Raw genomic sequence first — 19591 nt, 5'->3', positions numbered from 1 at the left:
ATTAATTGCGCATTTGGGGGAAAAAAATGAATATCTGCAAGCATGCAGCTTGCCAGAGATATTAAAAAGATTCAGTAATCAGTCTTGGTGTCAGCAAAAGCAGAGCATAACAGAACAGAGCATGCAGGAACCCAAATTTATTTCACTGTCAGTTGTGAGAGTCAGAACAGCTCTATTTTTATCGGTGACCTAAGTGTAAGCACCGTATGCTCACCACTGCACAGCAAATTCTTCTTCTCATAGCACTGAACAGCCATTTCGATGCAACTCCCCTGGTCTGGACTTGCTTTTAATCCCATTAGTAATAAAGAAAAATCTATTTGCCCTGTCAAATGTAAGCCTGGGGTATGGTGAGACAAACCCTGTGCAAACAGCTGTGCTGACAGCAGAGGTTACAGCTCCCAGCACCGCCGTGCTCCGGGGATGCTGGGCATGCTCCCATGGCAGCACGGTCAGGAAGGAGCCTATAGCTCATCCCAGGCAGGCAGCAGGTCTTTGCTCAGCCTTCTTTTTGAACACAGCAGGTTAAGCATCTCTGCTGAGGGCCCAGTGGCCAGCTCACATCCTCCAGTGCAAGCTCCCTGAGGAGGGAGGCATGACATGGGCATGAGAGCAAGTGCTGATAGCAAGGAAGAGCTTGCCCAAAGAGGAAGGATCAGAAACTTGAATCCAGCTGGACCAAAGGTTTTGGGGAGGCCTTGATATTGACTGGCTTGGTTGGATGCTCAGCAATACCTGAAGGGTGAGGTCATGCTCGAAGCAGGCTCTAGCTGGAAGAGGGGTTGGAGAGATGAGGCAGATCTGTGCCAGGGGTGAGGTTGGAGAGAGAACCCCCAGGCTGGCTTGTGCCACTGAGATTCCATGCACAGAACCAAAATAAACACCCTGGGCATCTTCCTGACCACATCTGTGATGCCTGGCTTATGGTGGGGAGGCAGAGGACACACCACGGTACCTGTAGCACGTGGCACACTCAGAGCATGACCGAGTGTGACTCAGCCCTGCTTTTAAGTTGTTTACATAACTTGCATGAGCCATCAGAAACAAGCCCTGCTTAAGACAATGCTTAATCCTCCAGCCATGAGTTCAGTCAGCACCACAAGCCCTGCAATTTAACAATTACCCATCCTTCAACTTCAACCTGGTGTGCAAACAAATATTAGGCAGCATACCTTCCAAGCAGGAGAAAGTATGCCTCGAGATTACAGACGACAAATTCAACTCACCATCTGCCCAGCATTTTTCTATGACCAGACATGTTTGTGGACAATCACAAATACCCAAGATATTACAAAAGGTAATGTTCTGCTTCTGTACTTTTTCTCTAAAGAGCAGTAAGAAAGACTGTTGTGATTCAAACAAGAAAGCTCAGATCTGTGCAGGGCTTTCATGACTCCAGTGGAAGCTCGCGGAAGACAGAACCCCTGCACTCAGCAGTGAGCACACACAGCCTCCTCTGTCAGCAACCCCCCCCAGCACAGGAGTTTCCGCTCCAGATCCTCCTTCATCCTTCCCTCAGACTGACCCTCTACATGCCTGTCAGTCTCCCGGGACTGAATTAAGGAGAGAGCTGCCACATCCCCTGAGAGGGATGCTAAAATGGCAGACACATGTTCAAAATGACCTCTTGCCACTACGCCCCGATGACACTGTATGTATTCTCTCTTCCTCTTCTACATGTTGTTTTAGCAGTACGTGGCATGTCATGCTCTTTGAAATCAGAACAAAAGACTCAAACTACAAAGCATCAAACTAAAAGGTTGCACACTGCAGGTGGAGAGTACAGTGAGTTTTTTCCCCCAGAAATATCTGACTAATCTATCAACCCACATAGTAAAAATCACATCACTCTAATCAGGGTTTTGTGAACTAACTACAATAATCTTATTTTTTACCCTAAGGTTCTTTTGCCATATTTTTAGGTGTAAGAAGAACGTAAGAAACAGTACTCATGTTGTCTTACATGCTTAATTGCTCTCAGCTCTTTACAGATGAGCATTATTGCATTACTTCCCCCTTTTCATGGCATGTTTATTCCACTGCAATCCTTAGCCCTGGCAAGACAAGTGTCAAAAGAGTGGCCTGACCTGGCAGTGGCTTAATCAAGGAGATGCCCTGAAGAACTTCTGCCTGCTGGTGTCACACCAGCCTTCACCTCTTCTGACTCTCTAATCCTTCTGGTTCCAAACAAACTGTTTGAAAAGATCTCCAGAGCCAGGCTGTGGTCCACTGGAGAGAACCTGGCCTAACTTCACATCCCAGCTTTAAACTCACCCAAATTCTAGTCAGATTGAACTTCTAAACTTTTACATTTATTATCTTCTGCCATGAAATGCTAGTTGAAAAGAAAGAATATTGCTCAGGCATTGTGAGCTGGTTTTTATGTCCCTTCACTTTGCCTATCAACTGTACTTGCTAGGTCAGTAATTAAAAAATGAACTGAAAGAAACAAACTGGAAATACCAAGGAATTTAACTTATTTGCTGTTATTTGTAGAAGCTGGTTTTATTACTGGAAGAACTCCCCTGGGAAAACAGAAATTGCAGTAATATACGTGTGGTTTTCATTCTCTGCTCGCTAAAAAAGATCAAGTGAACACACAAAAAAGTTTTTCAAAACAGAAAGGCAACACGTTGTAGATTTGAAAGTGGGCTGAAGAGAAGGTTTAATTCTCCTTAGCCTTTGTAGACCCAAAGCCAGTGAGGATCTTTACTTTATGCTACACAATTAAACCCACAATTCAGGTTTTAGGAAACAAATTGCATACCTCATATCTTGTATCAGGGAAACCCTCAATGTAGGCAGAATAATTCCTGTATCAGACTTTCGTCTTTCTGTTCCACCACCAACTACAGTAGAGAAAATACACATAGTTAACACAACACTACAGTAATAGTCTGCAATGCATTTGTTCTACATACAGCTGAAAACAATCTTAAGTGGCTGGTAACTGCACTGTTTCTATGCATTGTCATTAACTCTATCCTGGAAATGTAGAAGTAGACAGAATGAAAATTCTGAATATATTACCTATTCCTTCCTTAACCCAGCAATGCATTCGGGACATCTGGCTTCCTTTTTTTTGTGTGTGAAATACCTTAACTTAAATCTGTACAGCAGTGAGTTTTATTAGTAAGAAGCTTCTGTAGAAAGGTCACAACTGAGAACAACTCAAAATTAAGCTACAGTAACGTATTCAATGCAAAGAATGCTATGCATTTCTGCGCTCTGCTCTGATCAAACCACTTGTGGTGACACATTTTGTTCTCAGGAATTTGTGCCTGCCAGCCAGATTGTTTAGTGCATTACTCATTGAAGCTTATTAAAAAGTCCTTTCATGGGAGACACTAGTTTGTCCATAAATGCCTCTTTGAGGACTGATCATACAAGTTTCCATCTGCAGGATCTGAATTGGAGACTCCTTGCAAGAAGACCCACTGAAGTTCAGAGACTTTTACTACAACATCCCAGTCACTGGGCAGGGACATCTCAAGGTTATCAAAAAACCTCTCAGAAGTAATTTAGTGATTATAAGGGGCCAAGCCAAAGCATAAATTGAGCACCTAGACTGATGGACAGATATCAACTACACAACTTCTGAACTGTACCACCCACCAGTATAAAGATTTGCTGAATGTGGAGTTATTCATATTGGGATTTGAGAGACAGATTATGCTCACTGAAATAAAAATGTCAGCCCTCTTATTCCCAGCTCCACACTTTCAGCTTCTTCAGAAATTCTCTCTCATGGAGACACTGCCTCTCATACCTCACTCCATGCTCATTAAAAGGGAATGAAGGTAGTGCACATACATCAAGTGATTTTCCAGACAAGAATGGAAACTATGTTCCTTTGCCTTCAGTGATTTCAATCTATTTTGTCCAGACACCAAGACATCCCCACAATGATTATGAAAAATCTCAAAATGTAAATGTGGTATTTGGAAGCAAATACACTGAAAATCCTGCATGGGTTTCATGTGGTTGCACTGCTCCTCCCGTGGCTGAGTTCATTTGCTGTGATGGACTTCTCATGGAGTCACCAGCCAAGTACTCACCTGGGGACTCTGCACTGTGCTCTTGCTTCTCTTCTCTCTCCTGGTACTGAAGCAAATGGGACCACAATGCAGATTTCCCCTGAAAACAGAATAGCGAAATATCGCTTTAAATAAACCAGGCAAAAAAATAATCAGCAATGGCCAATAAACACGGCAGAATAATAGAACAGCATTTGAATGGGCAAAATGTTCAGTAACGAAAGCCGATCCTTCTCTCTTGGGCCATGAAACCTCAGGAAGTGAGAACCACCCCACTGATTCAGCAGTCACACCACCCACCTTGTTTGTTTGTCCTCCCTCTGGGTTTCCTTTGTGAAGGTTGAAAGGGAACAAACCAAACACGTACTTGACAACATCACTGCAATTTCCAGAGGGGAAAACTCCAAAACAATCCCCCCTCAAAAAACCCAAACACCCAAAACTCCTGAAACCTTTGCACGTTATGAACCAGGGACACTGATCCCAAAGACACCTCCTGCTTTATCTTGGAGTTATACCATTGACTAGCAGCTTAGAAAGCAGAGATGACTTTCAGTATTTACCAACCTGCTTGACTTGTAGACCATGGCTCCAGATTCTTTCTAGCAGATCACAGAGACTGGCAATCAGTGTATTTTCCTCCAGACCTGTTATGTTGGCTTCTCCATGTCCCAGCTCAACTGCTTCATGGCCCATTTTCTCTACCAACATGCGTTTAGTCTATAAAAATAAAAAAAAAAAAAAAGACCCCAACAGTCTCTAAGAATGTTATTCAACAAGGAACAGAATTTACAGATGAGTTTACTAACACATGCTTAATCTAGAGACCATGGCTAATAGAGAGAAACTTCAAATCTATTTGCAGAGACTGTAAATTAACAAAAATAATTATAAAAATTCGCTTCATTACTTTGAATCACAGAATATCCTCAGTTGGGAGGGACCCATAAAGACCACATTCAGCTCCTGTGCCTGCACAGGACAGCCCCAAGAGTCACACCATGTGTCTGAGAGCATTGTCTAAACACTTCTTGTAGTCTGGCAGACTTGGTGCTGTGACCGCTCCCCTAGGGAGCCTATTCCAGCTGTCCTACTTCTATACCCTTTATCCATTGTCCTATTTCTATGCTGGTGATTTATTACCAAGCAGAGTACAGAACACATGTTCAGTCTTACTTAGATTCTGTTTTAATTCTTGTCACAGCTAATAAAGTTTAACACTCAGGTAAAGGAGTGTACTACCAACTGCAACACACACAAAAGTTGTATGTCCATGGCTATGAAAGTTTCTTTAATACCAGGAACTTTATACTTAATTTGCTCTGCATAAACAACATGCACAAGCCATACATGCTGAATTCTTCCCTTTTGACCACAGGTCTCCAGGCCATTCTGTTTAGATTACATGTAAATATGAACAATTAAAGGAAATCCTCCAGAAGATGTCTGATCATGCTGAATCTCCTTCCTGTCCTTTCTACTTCCATCAACTTCAACTGCATAAACAGAAGAGCAAAAACACGTTCCTGCGAAAACATGTTCCTTTCTCCTCCAGCTGTTGAAAAACACTACAGGGCTATCCATCCTGCAGAAACCAGGTATTCCAAAAGAACCATGCCATTCCAGCTGTAAACCAGGAGAACTGTAAACAGGTGCTCTTTGAGCTCACTGCAGTCCAGGGGAGAGCACCCAGGGGATGACCTACCTTCATGCGACATTCCTTCAGCAGCCCTTCCACAAATTTCCAGTTGGTCTGTGCAATCACAGCTGGAGAGAGGTCTGACAGTTTGGGCTGCCGTAAATTTTTACCTAAACTCCTCGCCTCCTGCATGTATTTCTAAAAATAAGGAGAATAATTTTAGATATTACAGGTCAGAGTGACTCTCCTCATCCTAGGCAAGCAAGGTGATGAAAACAAATGAACTAGTGTTAATCTCGAAACACAATCTTGATTTGTCTGATGTTTAGGTGTCAGGCTGGAGAAGTGAAATGATCCATTTTGACAACAGAAAAAGCCAGATATTTCCCTGGATTGGTACGGAATCAGTCAATATTAGCCAGTGAACTGTGCTGTTAGTCACTAGCATGAAGTTAGGTACAAGTGCATACAGTGTAATACCTTCATTCAGCAATAAAGCCAAAACACCAAGAAAGTTTCTTTCCACTGTTATTTCTCACTTTTAAAAAATTTTTTTCAAACTGTCTAATTTGTGACCAGACTATACATGAATAGAAAAAACCTCCTGAAAGTAAATTATAAGAAGTAGAAATACATTTAGTGAATGAGAAAGATTTCATCCATTACTTTTAATCTAGATAGTTTATGCAGGAAAAATGAGACTTGATCTTATTCTCAATTAACTTCTTGATTAAAAGTGAAGCTCATTTTAAACAGAATTGACACTTGGGATCATTCATGTTCTTACTATGGTAATTGTAAAGTATGGACAGAAATCAGCATACTGTTTAGAAAAAGATCCAAGCTATAACTGAAGACTTTCAAACTTTCCTGTTCCACTGCCTTAGCTTCAGGTGTAGGGTATTTTTTGCTTTGGTCTGTTTTTTTGGGGGTATTTTTGGTGTGGTTTTTTTTGTTTGTTTGTTTGTTTTTATTTGGTTTTTTTTGTTAAGCCAAAATCCACAAACCAGTCAGCACATGACCTCTGACCCCAGCATCAGTGAGAGAGCTACATCCTGAGCAAGCCTGAGAAGTTGGCCACAAGTAGCAAAATGTTGTTTGAGCATTATTTGTAATTTTGTGTTAAAAGGAGCACGATAGTAGAATATTGCCAAATGAAAGTTTTGAAAAACAGCACTCATAGTCTGGTGTGGGAATGCTCTGTTTCCACCGTGGGTTTTTGTCCTGTTAATGATGCCTCTCTGGGGGATGGTATGTGACAATGACCAGTCTTTCCTGGAAGGAGCAGATCACATCCCTCCAGGGAATTCTTGCTGCTGCTGGCTGGGTTTTCTGGAGAACTGAGAGGTCACTACAGCTGCTGCATCCTTGGAGCTTTCTGTCTGGGCTCCAAGAAGATTTAATAGAAACATAGAATGGTTTGGGTTGGAAGGGACCTTAAAGATCACATAGTTCCAAATTTTCTGTCGTCGGCATGGACACCTTCCAGTAGATCAGGAAAAACAAAACCAAATCTTAACACATTGAAGTTAATTGAAATGGCAAATAGCTCCTCCCCCTTTTTTTTTTCCAAATGGGAGTACAGTTTTTCTGATGCAATCAGAAATTTGGACAAGAACCACTTAGCATCATCCTAACAGGCCAGACAAGAATGTAGGGTTCTGCCATGAAAAAGCTGTGTTCCACTGAAATTCTCAGTTAGGTAACTACAGTTTCAAAAATACTGTAAGGAATTTATAATAGATCAAAAACTACAGGTGGGAATAAAAGAAAAAAAGCTACAGACAATGAAAGTATGTTGTTCAGCAAGCAACCTCTCAAGTGACTTCCATCTCAGTGCAAAAACGAACAGCAAAATCAGTAAAAAGTAATACAGGGAATACATAACTAGAAAAACGAATATTTCTTTCTAAATGTGAAGGGATAAAAAGTGTGGTTATAATCTGAAGAGTGCAAAACACAGATAACCTTATTCATTATATAGCTTCTTACTATATTCAAATTAAAAAAAAAAAAAAACAAAAAACTCTAAGGTTCCAGAAAAAACTAAGGGTGGGCTGACAGAATCAGCTGATTGCCCTTTGCCTTTTCCAGCATCATAAAGCAATGCTCTTGGGATGTAACACCCTAAACTGAATTGCCAGGTGAGCAACATGGGGGGGAAAAAAACCCCAAAGCTAAACAAAATTCTTGTATTTTAGCCTTGGAGCCACAGTGTTTTCCAGGGAGCTGGTGGGCAAGCTCCTTTCCAGCTACTTTTCTGATTATAACCACACTTCCAAGCGCTACGGGGACGTGCTCATCTCTACAAGAAGGGGCAGGTTTGAGACTTTTCCGATTATAACCACACTTCCAAGCGCTACGGGGACGTGCTCATCTCTACAAGAAGGGGGTTTGAGATGCAGCAAAGACACAGGTTCCTCATGCTAACAACATCTCAAAAGCAGCTTTCAACAAGAAAAACTAAAACATACCAGGCAGCATTCAGAGAAGGATTTTTTAGGAGGCCGTGCAGGAGGGGGTGGTCCCTGATCCCACTCCCAGAAGGCCATTGAGTTCTGACGAAGCAAAAGCTCCTCCGATGGCTAAGAGGAGGCAGATGCCCCAATGGCAGAACAGCCAGAAAGAAAGAGGAGACAAAGCAAAAGAAGCATGCATATGACCCACAGCCAAAAAAAAGAGAAAGTAAATAAAAGTAAATACACGACAAAGTACTGAGAAGGCTCTGCTGCCATATACAAGCAGGAGGCACTGCTTAAAATATATTGCAAAGCCATGTTAGCAAAAATAGCAACAAACAGGTACAAGCGCTGTTTTGCTGTGTTTCCATGAAACTTCATTCAAAGCTATGGTTGAAGAGTCCTCTCATCCACTCAGGTTCTTTTGGAGAGCAAACTCCAACGCAGACCAGCTTTACTGAGTGAGTTTTACCACAAAACAGCATGAGTGTTATATTTTTGCTAGTGACATACAATAGAAGCATATGGACATCAATGGAAAAATGTGGCAGAAAATATTTCACGAAGGATGAGGAACTGAAAAGATGGGAAAGCAACACATGTATGTGACTGACATTTATAAGATGCACGGGAGTTTCCAAGCTTTAGGCATAAAAAGGCCCCAAAGTCTTAACCTTTCAAACAGGCATACTCATGTCAGAAATCTACATAAGAGAAAGGGAAAAAAGAAGCTCCTTTAAGAAAAAAAAAAAAGGAAGAATCCTGCCTCATTCACTTCTATATGGCTGACATTTATTCAACGACTTGACTTTTCCAGAGACTTCCACCCTGGCCAGAGTTTGGCAGCTGCACTGCCAGGCTCTGCTGTCTGTGTGCAGTAACACAGCCAGGGTTAAATCAGCAAATTAATTTCTCTGATGACAAACCGGCTGTCTTGTTCCAAAATAATAAAAGCACTTCATTTACGTTGCGTGCTTTTGCCGTACAGTTGTACAGCATCAGTGACAAGCGGAGTGGCATCCAAATGGCTAGAGACCCAACCAAACCATACAGTAGCCACAAAACTGCCCCAAGTAATCAGCACGTTGTTGTCCAAACCTCCACCTCCTGAATCACAGCTTGTGCTGCCCTCAGATGAGGCCACCCACCTCCCTCATGTCGTTGTCCAGCCCGATGTGCTCCGAGTGCTGCCGCAGGCGATCCTTCCTGCGCTGCGTGGTGGCGCTGCGGCTGGCCCAGCGGCTGGGAAAACACAGAAAGGAGACACATGTGAGCAGAAGAAAAGCAGCAGGGAAAGCCAGGAGCTGAAGGACATCCAATGGGTCTGCAGCAAAAGAAGGGAAAGCCCAAGCTTGGACCTTGCAGTAAAGACGGGTGCGAGCTGGTGCCCAGCCACCCCAAGGGAAACCACCCGGGAGGTGACAGACCAGCACTCGGCCAAGGGACAAAAATCCCAATGGAAACGTGCCCAGCTGCCTGCCAGGGTCTCCAGTAAGAGCTCCTGGTACCTGAAGCACAGGCCATGCCATAGCATTGACACTATCACTAGGCAAGTCACTGTGCTTAGTTACCCAACACCACTGCTGCATTTGATGAGGTTTGACAAAAACAGCACCTTCAGCAAAAAACAAAATACAATGATTTATTTTGAGTAGCAATTTCTATGATTTTGCTTTTCTGTGAGAAGTGCTACTTCTCCTTTCTCCACTTTCTGTGGTACTTCCAGGAATTATTTGATACAAACTTCTCTTTGCAATTTTAACAACTGTTACTGGGTGCACCTATGCCTAAAGGTTATAAACAATACTGATGTTCCTGGGATTAGTCATGTTGCTATTTTCACCTTATCTTTTTTTTGCATTTGGTTTCTAAGTATCACAGAAAGCCTGGGGTTTTTCCATGGATGCCCAGCTGAAGTTTTCCTCTATCCACACAGGTGGCATTGGTGAGGACAGTCTCCAAATCCCAAACCCATGTATTTCTGTGTGCACTCCGAACAAAACTATATACAAATAAAATTTGGGATCTAACAGTTTGGGCAAGGAGTTTCAGCAGGCGACACATGCAGATGAATGCTTGGGGAGGAAATTCTTGCACAGAGCTGGACTTGGGTTCTGACATGTTGGGCAAAACACTGGGGATGTGCAGGGAGGGAATCTGACCCAAGAGTAGCGCAGGGATATAGCCCCTAGTGACCAAAGAAAGGCCCCTGTTTCCAGAGAGAAGGACTTTGCAAATGTGTACATAACTATCTTCATCAGTTCCTTCAGAGTCAACCAAAGACTGAATTTTGGCTCACCACACAGATACAAAGGGAAAAAAGCCACAGGAACTGTTGTTTAAACAAGTCAAACTGATGTCCCATCGTACCTCACAAAACATCTAGAAAACAAGTACAAAGGAAGAAATCTGGGTCTACATGTAATTATGGTTCATCACCTCAGTATCCCATATGAAAACACTTTTATTTTTAAAGCAAATTTTTTTTTTGTGGCCTCAAGTCTCTGCTAACAAAATGAAACAGCCCAATAGGTGTCTGCACAGCAAATACTGATACCTTCCCAGAGGAACACATCACTGACATAAGTGTCTTTGCACCTCCAGACATCTTAAAAATGTACAGCCTGTGTTTAATAAGTCACCTTTTTTTCTTCAGCAGCAACAGCTAAAGCCTCATAAGATGACAAAGAGGGGGAAAATAAACCCTTACATTTTAATAATCTCAAGAAACAGAAATGTCACAGAAAAACTCTGTTGAACAGAAGATAGCAGATATTAATGTGACTTTAGCCACTTGGTTCTGGAGACCTTCCATTTATTGCAAGCCAGGACCATGTTTATGTTTCACACAACAGAATGTCAATATCACACTGGAAATTTAAGTTATAGATCAAATATCACTCCATAACATAGTTTTTCTGCCTCAATTTACATGGTTATTTTCTGAATTCTAGACAGAGCTTGGATCCATCTCCACCTGCATTTCTGCATTTACTGCAAGATGAAAGAATTGCTTTAAGTGTCCTTTGAGGGAAAACATCTCATCACAGGTGAAAGCAGAACGAAAGCCACAGCATAATTATAAAATAATACACCACCATTCAAACATTTTCAGTTCATTCCAGAGCTGTACTTCATCTGGGAGACAGCACAGACCATTTTACAGGTTATTAACCAGAACTATTTGAACGTTTTAATAATACAAAGGTGAAGATTGTTGGATGTTTATGAAAAAAAAGACTGCTGCTTATTAGCTGGAGCAATTACACACAGTGAGCAGCACGTTCCCTCTTTCCAAACGCTAAGTTGAGGAAGAGGAGCTGTTGAGTCACTGGGTGAGGTCTGTACATTCAGATGCTGCTCTGAATCTCTCTGGGAGGTTTTGTGAAGATCTAACAGCAGATAAACAGGATTAAGCAGCTAAATCTTTTAAAGCCTTTTCTTTACTGGGTCACATAGAATTTTCCCAAAACAATGCTTCAGTATTACAATAACTATTCCCTCTCCTCAGCAGTCACTGCATTTTAAATTGCTCTTGAAGTGATTTTAAGGGAGATTAAAGCCCCAGTGGTCACACCACCTCGCCATGGCTGCTGAAATCCCGTGTGGGTACCTCTGCTGGCCCTGTCATCAGCTGCTGCTCTATTCACACCTCAGCCCAGGTGCTGCCAAAGCAGCAAGGAAAGCTGTTCTCCCTCCAGCAGCCCTTAGACTTGGGCTTTTCAGATAACCACTGCTGCCTGTATCCCTCCTCTTCTTGTCCTGAGGAGATGAAGCCCTCCTGCTGCTCAGCCCGGATGTGACCCAAGGACTCCCCAACCCCAAAAATGCCTTCTCCCTTTGAGTTTTTTGCTGGCAGGGCCATGAGCATGAGCTACTGGCATGTTTCATTTATTCCTCACAGTGCAGGCATTGCTACAAGCACCAGGTCTCTGGGGATAGAGCAGGCAGCTTGGGTGCGGTGCTGCAGGGAGCCCAGGGACAAGCTGCCTCCATGGAGAAATGAGGAAAGGCTCATTTCAGTGTGTCTGTCTGTATCTAACTCCTATATCCACAGATGAATGCTCCTCACCTCCAGGGACTGTGGAAAAGCAGTGATATTTCAGAGCAGGGACCAGGGAAGACTGTGCTCAGTTCAACATACGGAAATGAAGTAAGGCACCTCCAACTAAGACCTTTGTAATATAAAAGCAGTCAAGTCAGCATCATTTAGTATCAAATTAGACCCAACAAGCATAGGAATATGTTTGCAGAGGTTGGAGGGAATGTAATGGCAACATTTGAAACATCCCACATTAAGTATCATCTTTTACATTTCTATAATAAAAGAGGTAAGGCACTCAGCAGCAAAGCTGCACTGTCAGAAACCATCTAGCAAGACAGCACCTAACAGCAGGGACTGGCCATGCTGTACCGTGACCATGTGTACATATCTCTTTCTTCCCATACCTTCTCCCTGGCCCCCCTTTTTAAGTTCCCTGGAGAAATGAAGAAATTATGTCTACCCAAATCAGACATGCGTGTAGCAGGCAAGATTTATATTGCAAAACATGAACATGTTGCTAGAGAACTTCTTTCTCAGATGGATTTAACCAATATTACCATCACCATGAAAATCACTATTGTAATTTACAATCCATTCTATAGGACAGAACCTAAATCTCCTCATATACACCATCTCATGAGGCAGGCTGCTATTTAGGTCTGCTAATCATGACAATACCTATTCTACCTATCTAGGACCATCAAAGGAGTTACCCGAGTTCTGCATTCACAAATTAGCACGCAGCTGTAGTACAGCCTCCAGCAAACCCCCTTAAAACAGGCACACATTAAACACACACAGCCTGCACATGCAAACTCTTTGTAGGGCTCACATGTGTGGGACTGTACACAGAGACTCCAAGTCAAAGACATGTCAGACCAAACAAGAAAAGGAACATTGAAACTGAGCTCCACCTGATCATGGATGGGCTGACAGGGGAGGGGATCCACAGCGTGAATCTGCTCCACAAACACTGCTCCATGGTAGGGAAAATAAAGGCCTAGATGGAGACTTAGGCACCTTCTCCATCTCTGCCGTAGGGTGAAATAGGAAAGCTCTGAAACTGCCCGTTGGATGGACAAAAATTAGTAAAATGCCATAAAGAGAGTGGCCTTGCACTGACAGGCTTCCATCAGCTCACAGGAAAAGAAGTGATTTTAAAGGGTGGCACACACCACTGTCATCCTCTGTAAGGAAGAGCTGTACTGAATTGGCAGCATCACCTGCCCTGAGGAACCACTGTCCTATGAGATATTTAATTTGCAAGTCCCTTGAGACAGGAGTACTATTCAGAGAAGATCAAATGGAATGTGGATGCAAGGATTTCAATGCCCATTTTTCCCTGTCAGGTTCAATTCTGCACAGCTATGTTAAAATGATATATTAACTCAATGAGGTTAATTGCACTTTTCATGCTTTGCACCAGCTGAGCAGAGGATCAGTAGCTCAGGAGACTCACCCATCAGGTTCCAAGTCACCACAACACATATCTCCTAACTCAGAAACCATCTTTAAGCACAGATTGTCAGTCACACTTCATTCCTGAAAATGAATGTATTGGAGTACAAGTGGTTCATATTTTCATTGCACCCATTAGTGGTTTGCTACATTAGGTTACCTAAAGTATAGTAACTGCTTGTTTCAGATCTTCTTATGTAAAAGGTTAGCTTTTACTACTCAAAAAATTTAAATAACCTCAGTGCTGTGTGTGGATGGCTCATTGCTGACTTATTTTGTGCCCACCTAGATGCACTGCAGAGATGCCACTCTAAATTACTTGCAATTGTTTGGCTTGATTAAAAAAAAGATGATATCTTCATTTAACACAGCCTTAAAACAGTACCCAACAGACAGGGGGTTATTAAAAGGTCATATAATATGAAGCATTCATTAAAAGTAAAAGACCATTTGGCATACAAAAAATAATTTAGTTAAAACCAGAACAAATTCTGTCACCACAAAGAGACACATCGACCCCTTTGTGTTATATATACATCACCTTTAAAATCATTACCTGATGTTAAATGCCAGCAACAAGCAAAAAAACGTCCTGTTTAAAAATGAGGAGGACCATAGCCCCAGGCAGATAAATCCTGCACAGTTCCCACCTTGAAGGAAGGGGCTGAAGATGAAGGCCACAGGACAGTGCCCACCAAGTCATGTCATAAAACAGAGCACAAAAATGAACCAATTCCATACACTCCTACGCCATGGGTTTTGTAAATAAATACTGACACAGTGGTCAGATCAGCAAAACACAGCTCTGGAACAAATGCCTGCAGAAAGCAAACAACTTCTGAAATGTGCTTTGTGGGTAGGAGCAACACATCACCCAGCAAAAGCCTGAGGTTAGAGGCCAAGAACAGTGGGATCTGTGATTGGAGACCTGCTCTATGTCCTCCTTTGGGGACTGCTGCAGGAAAGGCAGGACACAGGATAGACCAAAGCTCACAGGAAGCTGGGATGCAAGTGAGAGGGCTCAGGTGATAGAAGTGGCCAGGGCAGGAAAGAGGAAACAAGCTGGTCAGGACAGTAAGCAAGGAGGAAAGCAGGGCTCCAATAAAGAAGTGGGAGGGAAAGCAGGCTTAAACAGATAGGAAGGCAAAAAAGGGTAATTAAAGCCATTTTGTACATGTGTAACAAAGCAAACCCTTCATTTGAAAACCAAAAGAAAGAAGAAAAAAATGCATTCAGTTGTTCTTTGAAGGCATTCAATACAAATTGCCAGAATGCAAATATATTCCCATGCCTGGGAATCACTGTTTTCCTCTGCAATATTTAATCTCATTTATCAAGCTTCTTAGTACAAATTAAGTTACAAGGTAATCAATTAGATTGAAAACACAGCTTGTTTCATTGTTTTAATTTTGCACTGTAAGCATATCCCCCCTAATTTAACAATTAGCTAATCAAAAACCATGAAGTGTTTATGTAGCTTGGCTTTTTGTCATTCAAATTCCACTCCTGCAAATGCATCAGCCAGTGGAGCTCCAGCTACAATTTTAAAGCCTGGCAGAAAATGCACACAAGGAAGAAGGGAACACATAGAAACCACAGTGTGGTGCTGGGGTTTGAGAAAGGAAATGAGGGCTCTGGAAACCACAGCTCTTTTCCAGAACAACAGACAAATAGCCTGAGGGACTGCAGCCTGTTCGCTCCTGGGATGCTTTCTAGGAGGACTTCTTTACACAGTTAGAGCATCGTGGAGGGGATGCTTTTATACCCAGAGGAAGCTGCAGCTGCTCCCTGTAGATTCAGAAGGTTTTCCCATGATGTGGGAGATGTATCAAAGGCAAGCAGCACAGAGGGAGCCCAAGTGGGATGTTGCTGCCTGATGGGAAGGAGGACAGAACTGGGGGATTGTTTTGGTTTGGATTTAGTTTAAGTTGTTTAAATCACATATAGGATCTAGAACTGAAACTAGAAGTGTTTGTTGTCTGCATTGTATTTGTGATTTAGATACAACATCTTACACATGTAATAGCCCAGTAACTGACAGAGGTATTTTCAGTGCTCCTCCTGCTTACACAGGAAGGGAACAGCTAGATAACATTATGATCTCTGGTTACAAATTTGTTAGTTTATCAGCCCAGAAAGGGAAGCAATAAATTCCTGATTGCTGGCCACCGAGGACATGTTTTCATTAAAACAGCTTTGAATTGGTTTATTTGCTACTGTCCAGCAACAGCTGACTGCAACATGGGAATTATTCCCCATTTCCCATACACTTCCATACAAAACTCAGGACAAAATTTGCTATGTAAAACTGAAGTCTGAAAAAATAATTCTCATCTACACAGCAATACTATTTGCATTAATTTTATAATATAAACACACAATAGCTACACCTGAGGAGTCTGGAAACGTAGCTGGAATGTTCTCTTAGCCCATGCCCGTAGGCAAAGCTCCAGCCCTGTAAGTAAAACGTATCTCCAAGAATCATACACTGGGAAATTCATATTAATGGAAGGCTATACTTCAATTGATTTTGTGGTCAGAAGAGTCACGCTGCATTTGCAGAAGGCAAGGAAAAGCTGTTCTATACATGGGTGTAAAATCAGCACAATTACATGTCCTAAATGGGAGAGAAAGAGTCTTCTCAGCTGCTCACATGAAAACCGGGCAGAAGAAAGATACAAACAGATGGTCTTGAGATTTTCCAATTACAAGATTTTTTGGCAACATACAACTGGAGAAATTCCAAACATTTGTCACTTTGACATCACTTTGTGGTTAGGGATGGGATTTTGGTACTTACAAATTCTGAAACATGCTGCGATCGAAATCAAAATCACCACTCAAGGAGTGAAAGTCATTTTAGAACAGGTACCAATCTAACAGAAGCAAATCTCAAAAAGCATAAGGAAAACCATTTTTAAGTGATGCTTATTCATAGATTCACTACGTTTTTGCAATAGAGACAGAAGATTTAAGCAACTTTAAGCAGGCTGGGCACACTCACAGTGTTGCTGACACTGAAACTGAAACCCACCCATAAGGATAAGAGGCAGACTGCTAAATACAGCATCTCACAAGATGAAGAAATCCTCCATTCCTCAAAGGACCATTACCCATACAATTCTGTCTCCATTTGCAGGACGCCTAAAAGAAGGGAACTTTGAAATATGCATTCCTACTTTTTGGTTGGTTCTAGGGTTTTAAAAATTTCTTTTCAAGAACTCCATTTCTTTAAACATTCAGTGCTTAAGGTTCTCTTATATTATCATTTGCAATTCTTATCCCTAGCAGGTTATTCAAAAGGGCTTAGCTAGCATTGGAATGCACAAAAGGTGTTTAAATAGAAATGAGTGGGCACCTCATGCAGAAGCTCAGAGCAGTGTGTGTGCATGCACATGTCTAAAACAAGAGGTAACTTTAACATTTGGACAACTGTAGCCTTTGAAGCTCTTGGATTTACCTGTGCTCCCACATTTTGACTACCAGAAGCTGAAACTGAGGGCTTCAGCTGATAATTTAATGAGTTTGTAATCAGTGGAGCACAAATATTTCACTTTTGAAGAGGGAGAAACCCCTCATTCATGGGTTTTGCAGGAAGAAAGATTAAAAATAAAGGAACTAACACCACTTACTTTGTATTACAACTGTACAGATGTAAAGTGTATCAGTGCTCCAGGTTCCCATTTTGCATTAGGTAAATGAACCATGTAATGACATGCTCAATTCCACAGCTATAGGTACCACTACCCTCTTATCAAAGTGCACCAGAGAACCCCACCAGACTCGAAAAAGAAACCCAGGTACAGAATCACATACTTTCCACCCTCACCAAGTTACTATTCCAGGGTATTCCAATGTGGCAACTGAAAGAGAGCTACAAAAATCTCTGGGTCATGTAATAACAGCTAAAGAAAAGAAAGGAACAGAGTGGACACTAATTTCATTCCACATAATGGTGTGAAGGTTTCAGCACCAGAATTTCTTTCAGAATCTGGATTTTGGCTTGAGTTCCCAAATTACTGTATTTAGTGCAGAACAATTCATTTGAAACTCGTAAGGCCAATTACAAAACAACAACTATGTATGAGAAGGCAGACTAGTTTCCACTCAATAGAAAACAGCAGTGAGGAATCTTGCCCAACAGCCAACGCTTCCTGACATAACCCAAACTATGGTTGTATTTTCAAAAGTCACAGCCCATGAAATGGGCTGAAAAAAAGCAGGAAATGGAAACAGGTTAGTTAGTTTTCCATTCATTAGACATTCAAAACTAACAGGCTGTTACTTTTCCATTCATTAGACTGGCTATATGCCATCCAAAATTAGGACTTCTGTCCAGTGACGTGAAGCATTTGTATGAGAAACTTGTTTTTAAATCCAGGAAATAAAACCTGCGCTTACTTGTTATTGGTGGGTCCTGTTGCCAAGACATCTGATTGCAGCTTTGGGAAAAATCCTTGTTCATACTTCCCCTGGCCAATCTTCATGTCGAGCAGGTGAGGGTGGATGGCCGTGTGGTCAATCTTCATCAGCCGCTGCTCGATGGACTGGGCTGCAGGTGACAGTCACAGGTGAACAACTGCGTCACGACCCATCACAACAGCAGTGGTCATGCTCAGACCCCTGGAAACCCACTAGAGAGTTAAATGGTGACCTTGGACACAGAAATCTGCCACTCACAGAGGTGAGGAGACACTTGTGCTGTAGGTTTTGTAATTTTGCTTTTAGTTTCTTTACCCAACACAACGAGCACTGGTGCAAGCAAGTTAGCTGTTAAGCAAGCAGGTATTTACAGGAGCCTACGAGATGCATTTGGAACTGGCAACAGCAATGCAATCTTTCCCTGAAATTCCTTGTTTGATTTTAAGTCTTCTTCAGCAGAACAGACCTCCAAAGGCCAGCTGCAACCCCTGTGGGACTGGGCACCTTGCTTAGCCCCAGACACGCTCCCTGGGCAGACGCTTGCAGGGGGACACCTGAGTTTTGCAAACATCTGGGACTATAATTATCCTCCTCCTGGATGACAGGCCTTGCAGAAGCATAGCTAACTGTAGTAAGACCTGAGCAGCATCAGGAGGACGAGCAGATTCTTGGAAACAGGGAAGGCTATGGTAAGACAGCTTAGGTATGATATATATACATGGTAAGATAAGGGAGAGGGCTCCCCAGGAATCTCAGCTCCACTGAAACTAAAGCGGTTCAACCCTTTGCTTCAAGGACTTGAGGTTTTCAATCTCAAACCTCAAGCAGAATGAAAATTAAACCTGTCACCCTCTTAACTTGTGAAGAACTTATGAAAGGAGGTGTATGGGCGAATTCAGCATTTAATTAGCAACTTTAATATTCAACTCTTTCTAGCCCATCTATTAACGGGCAGGCCTGTTCTTTCAGCGTATCACAGCTGCAGAATACATATCAAAATGTGGAAGCTAAATCTGCTTTCCATTTGTTAAGAACAACATAGAACTCATTTCCTATTTTATAAAACTGTGATGGGAAAGAAGCTGTCACAAGATTTACATACATTATCATTAGAAACTCAGCAAGCATTTTTTCCTCTCTGAAAAAAATAAAAATCACTTTGTATGGTTCCATTTTGGAGAAAAGGAGTGGGTAGTGTGGGGTCAGAGGATTTGAAGGGTTCCAAAAATAGTTAAACAAACAGGTGCTGGATCAGTGCTGGGGTCACATATACTGTGAATGGTAAATATGAAAGAAAATTGGTATTACTATCAGTTTGCTGCTTTTCACAAGACAGAAAATGAGGTTCTGGTGCCACAATATCTGCCATAACTAGACGCTGAATAGACAGCTGACCTGCAAATTAGAATTGGGTTTAGACAGAAAAATTTAAACAGACACAGATTTCTATTTCTGACATGTTTACAGCAAGTAAAACACTGAAGGAGTTAAACAAAAAAAAAAAAAAAAAAAAAAAGAAAAACATTTTGGC

The 19591-nt window shown here is 42.0% G+C and overlaps 1 protein-coding gene across 6 annotated transcripts in view; it reads right to left on the bottom strand.

Annotated features, from left to right (window-relative positions):
* DENND5B (DENN domain containing 5B) overlaps positions 1 to 19591 on the bottom strand; it is a 104113-nt gene that overhangs the window by 14247 nt on the left and 70275 nt on the right. For 3 of the 6 annotated variants that reach the window (XR_005952203.1, XR_005952204.1, XM_041398678.1), the window contains exons 7-14: positions 19369 to 19455; positions 18040 to 18190; positions 9284 to 9377; positions 8151 to 8261; positions 5743 to 5874; positions 4605 to 4757; positions 4059 to 4137; positions 2768 to 2849 (exon numbers count right to left, since the gene is read on the bottom strand). Coding sequence is in view for 4 of the 6 variants with exons in the window: in XM_041398678.1 (XP_041254612.1) it covers positions 2768 to 2849; positions 4059 to 4137; positions 4605 to 4757; positions 5743 to 5874; positions 8151 to 8261; positions 9284 to 9377; positions 18040 to 18190; positions 19369 to 19455 (889 nt within the window). In the remaining 2 variants the exon portion in view is untranslated. The remainder of the gene's footprint in view (positions 1 to 2767; positions 2850 to 4058; positions 4138 to 4604; positions 4758 to 5742; positions 5875 to 8150; positions 8262 to 9283; positions 9378 to 18039; positions 18191 to 19368; positions 19456 to 19591) is intronic. The other 3 variants (XM_041398680.1, XM_041398679.1, XM_041398681.1) reach the window with 3 other exon arrangements.

Source organism: Onychostruthus taczanowskii, unplaced genomic scaffold, assembly GCF_017590055.1.
Source record: "Onychostruthus taczanowskii isolate IOZ18803 unplaced genomic scaffold, ASM1759005v1 scaffold15, whole genome shotgun sequence".
NCBI lineage: Eukaryota > Metazoa > Chordata > Aves > Passeriformes > Passeridae > Onychostruthus > Onychostruthus taczanowskii.
Note: the sequence above shows the minus strand (reverse complement) of the source record. Positions and strands in the feature narration are given on the sequence as shown.